Source organism: Salvia hispanica, chromosome 1 (assembly GCF_029641045.1).
Source record: "Salvia hispanica isolate PSC_SH4W2 chromosome 1, Shi_PSC_v1, whole genome shotgun sequence".
Classification (NCBI taxonomy): domain Eukaryota; kingdom Viridiplantae; phylum Streptophyta; class Magnoliopsida; order Lamiales; family Lamiaceae; genus Salvia; species Salvia hispanica.
In genome coordinates, this window is record NC_142692.1 from 49,100,922 (window position 1) to 49,105,620 (window position 4,699).

At 35.9% G+C, this 4,699-nt stretch overlaps 1 protein-coding gene across 1 annotated transcript; it reads right to left on the reverse strand.

Moving 5' to 3' along the window:
• Window positions 1-875: 875 nt before the first annotated feature.
• On the reverse strand, window positions 876-3,528 carry LOC125217614 (putative high mobility group B protein 11). Its single transcript, XM_048119139.2, has 6 exons — window positions 3,285-3,528; window positions 2,435-2,510; window positions 2,125-2,302; window positions 1,840-1,983; window positions 1,476-1,708; window positions 876-1,392 (listed from the first exon to the last, which is right to left on the reverse strand). The coding sequence occupies exons 1-6, from the start codon at window positions 3,410-3,412 to the stop codon at window positions 1,087-1,089; spliced, it is 1,065 nt and encodes a 354-aa protein (XP_047975096.2). The 5' UTR covers window positions 3,413-3,528; the 3' UTR covers window positions 876-1,086.
• Window positions 3,529-4,699: the final 1,171 nt, after the last annotated feature.

Genomic DNA, 4,699 nt, shown 5'->3' on the forward strand with positions numbered 1-4,699 from the left:
ATAAATAAATTTTTTATATTACATACTTAATTTATATACCCTAACTATTGACATCAATGAATATTTTTATCTAAACTTAATACCTAATTCGTATTTAATTATAATATTATTTTACGAAATAAATTTTCTTAAATTAATAAATATCATCTATTTTAATACATAAAAATATTAAATTTGTTAATAATATTTAATATATGTGTTTATTATATATTCCGGTTCAACCAATGGTTCGACCAGTGAACCGGTTGAACCAGTGAACCAATAACGACGCCGGTTCGCCGGCCGGTCCGATTTTTAAAACATTGGTTAATACCCTATAGGTTCAAATCTGTCGCGACACATTTTTTACAACTATCAGAATTAGTTTGTTTTTGCTGTATTTGTATGTTTCTGTTATTTATTATTGGTAAATAACCTTAATAAAAGATAAAATATAAATAATCTTAATAAAAAAGAATTTTTTTTAGAAGGGTGTGTGGTCTTTTGATAAGTGAATGTTTTTTCAATTTCTAGTTTTTATTTGTAGATTGCCTAGATACTAGATAAGGAGAACCACGTCCGATCTGCACATGGCGACTAGCTCGGTGAAACCTTGTCTCGCCACGATCCCATCTCTGATGCAAATCAAATATACGATCTTTATCTCCTTAGTTTTAAGTGATTTTATATGTTTTTGGACTTATAAAAGTACGTTGTTTTAATTGTAGGATGTGAAACAAGATGAAATATGGAGTTAGGATGAAAATCGAGTCGAAATCAGGCTCCTCATAAGCTTGGTACATACCGTGCACGACTTCAAGCAAAGGCACGGTATGTACCAAGTGTGAGTGTGTATTTTAGTTTTAGACTTCATGTATAATTAATGTACATGCAATTAATACAAAATAGGAAGTCTTAGTTACATAGATAAGCTATTTACAGCAGCCACATTATCTGCACACAAAATTCACCAATCTAATTGGATTTGTCCTTTTACATGTTTTATGTTCATTGAAATAGCTACTAGAACCATACCTATACTGCATCTTATAGAAGCCCTTACAAGCGCGGCGTCTCAGCCTTTAGAGGGTGTCTTGTCGTAGTACTTCAGTTAAAACGTATGCTGGGAGGGCCATTTTCCCAGTCAATCTGGAAGAACGAGTCGCTGGATCCAGCATTCTTCATCGCCTCCATTGCCAATCCGACCATTGACTCATCAGGTGAATGGAGGTCCTCGGGGTCATCTTCGAAGGACACGTGATAAACATCGTCTGCAGGCTCCTTAGGTGTAGAGAAACTCAGCATGTTTGGAGTTGTAGAGCTGAACAATCCTTGGCTCACACCCTTCTGCTTATAGGCAGCCATCTCTTTCGCATATCTCTCCCTGTCCATTTTACTGGCCTCAATATACGGCTGCAAAGGAAAACAAGTATAGCTGAGGTTAGATGCAAAAGTAGTAATGCATATTGTAAAATCATCATAAAGTGGTGAATTACCAGTTTGTCTTTCTCAGGAAGACTTCTCCATGCACTAACAGCCATTTCCCGGAGATTTTGGGAATTCGATCCTTCTCCGAGCACATTCCTTAGCCTATGAGTCTCCAATCTAAGGAATATATGATATCCAGTCCTCGGCTTCTGAGGTGCTTTAGGGATGTCCGCTGTGAGTTCCTTAGCATTTGAGTTTTCTGATATGATCACGGTTGATTTCTTGCTAACTGTCTCCTGGCCTGCATTTATAACAAATTAATAATGCAAAAATGAAGGAAATATTGACATCTCAGTTGCATGATTGCATCTCTGTTTGGTGTGTAAACTTGGTTTTGAACTCGACAACGATCTTTTTCAAACAAAGTAAGACCTTTGGTCTCCTTCCGGCAGAAATCCTTTTCCTCTGTCCAGCCATCTTGATCACCAAGATGAACTGATGGAAACGGAGATGAGCTGTCACAGCGCTTCCTTTTTCCTGTCGAGCAGCTTGGACTCGTCCCAGAGCCAAAATAACCTGTCAAATACCACTCACTATTTTTTTAATGTGTGAAATAAAGAACATGAAGAGCATTATCAAATTTTGAAGAACAGAAGATTGCTTCACGTAACCAAAAAATACTTGTAAGTCGTGTAAAGGAGAGTGTAGCATAACAACCTGGAGAGCTCTTGGCAGGCCATAAGTTTGCTGGACTGCACTTCTTGCCACAATACATTAGTTCATACTGGAGAATCAGCATTTCATAAACATTCCGAAGTTGGGCTGCTGACATGGATACACAGCTTCGCGAGTTTGATACTAGCGCAACATCATCCCATTTTCCCTTTTTAGTCACCTAAAAGAGTTGAACAACATTTGACTGTGAGGTCCTTTGACATAGTAGTTATTATACAGGATAAGTAAATGAAACCAGATCAAAGATTACAGGAAAAATAATAGAGTTTGTTCATGAGTAATACATATGCACCTGATAAAATCCTCCTCGTTTCATCACTTCCATGTAGACACAATGCAAATCCAACATTGCCTGACGGAAATTAAAGCTGCATAATTAGGAGTATCAGATCACCATACATGACATACTCCCTCTGTCCCAAGATAAGCAAAGTGCTTCTTTTTTCGCACTTAGTTTTGGAAAAATAATAGTATAAAATAGTTAACATGGAGAAAGAGCAAAGTAAGAGAGAATAATGTAAAGAAGACTTTTCTCTACATTATTCTTTCTCTTACTTTACTCTCTCTAAATTCTAACTATTTTATCATTTTTTCAAAAAGAGTGCAAAAAACAAATGCTTCGCTTATCTTGAGACAGATGAAGTAATATAAATGAAAACGCTATTTCTATAGATAAAGACGCTATTTCTATAGTACTCCGTCCACCTCGGGGTAATCATTGCCTTTTTTTTTTGTCAAAAATAACACTTTTACTTTATTCCCTTTTAATTTACTTTGTTTTTCTCTACTTAAAACCCACTTTCTTAAAACCTACTGGGGAAAAGAAATGCCTCAATTAACCAAGGACAGAAGGAGTATATTAGAAAATTGAAAACTATTATTAGTCCATCGATTATCCCCATTCCTTCTCATCGTGATTTCGAAGCAAAACGTCTTAACAATGTATTGTGATTCAACTAAAATCTTCCTAATAAAACACCAGAGCATTGTGATAAAACCATTCCAAATGAAGGGAAAATTTGAGTAAAGCTAAAATTCAAGAAGAAGAAGGCGCAACGAATCGATCAAATATAAATCCCCAATGCATGAAGTTATATTTGAAGATGGGAATGGATGCATGCAAATGGGGAAAGAAATCTCACAGTGAACTGAGGCCTGATGACTCGTTCAGTTTCCCTAGTTTTTCATAGAAAAGATCCACAGACACCTTGCCATTAGAGGCTGATTCTGGCATTTGATGGCCGGAAAAACCTCCGGGCTGCTTCGCCATTTTTCTCCGGAAAAGAAAATCCCTTGTTTTCGCTTTCTTTGAGCTAAACTGGATTGCTATGGTTTTGACTTTCCCACTATACTTATTTAGAGCTATTTATTTCAAGTTTCTTATTTCCTTTGGCGATGATAAAGAGAGAGAGATTAAACTATAAATTGTTACTATATGTGTACCTATATATACTGACGAAATATATTTTATTTTCTGGTGAGTGCTGAAAACACATTCCAAAGGCACACATTTATTTCTAGATTTCAACCTATTGTCTAAACTAATGGTTTGGGAGCACCCGCACTCACCGGGAGCTCGGACCGCCCCATCGGGACGAGCCGGCAGAGGGAAAGGTTACATATCTCCAATAATAGAAATTCAACAACAGAAACCCATCCGCAACAACAACAACATCAAACAAACGACAACAAAAATTCATCCACGACAACATCAACTAAACGACACCAACAACATATGCTTATAGAAAACAACAGAAATTCATCGTTACCAACAACCACAAAATTAATCAATCAATATTTTGAATCAAGACAGTGTTTGGTTTAAGTATGCTAATATCAAAAATAAATTCAGCTTTTGGTTGTTATATTATCGAACTGAAATTGAAATTTTCCGAATATCTGAATCAAATCAAACTAAACCGAAATTTCAAAAAACGAGACCAAATTTAAAATTTCAATTTTGTTTGGATCGGGTACTTAATGAATCAAGACATCCACTAGAAATCATTGTAACCGAGTCCCTTGCTAATTTATAGGACCTTAGGATTTGATAGTTGGTCCAATGATTTAAAAATTTCCTTAGGCTATGTTTGGTTCACATTTAGCCATTAACAAGGTTTAGCTGATAATGCTGTTTTAAGGTTTTGTGGTTACAAAATTTGTCCACTAAATAGTTGTTTGGTTCAATTATGTATGATAAGTTAAATAAAATGTTATAATAATTCTACCCCGTATAATAATTATATTGATAAAAACACCCTAATCTTAGGGTGAAAGGGGCGAAATCCATCTTCTGCCATCGTGTATTACACAATTTCGGCCCTTTAAAGCCTCCCACCACCGATGGGTGTCCTTCATTCTTTGACGCATAGGGGGTCATTTTAACTGTCGTCGGATGCTTTGAATACTAAAAAAAAAATGAATATTTTTTAGTATTAATTGCCAAACAATTTGAACTAGTGCTTAATCCTCTTGCTTACTTGTTGAGCACCAGAAGATAAGGCAACAAACTATCCGACGGATATTAAAACTGCTTCGTGGTCTTTTAATTCCCGTT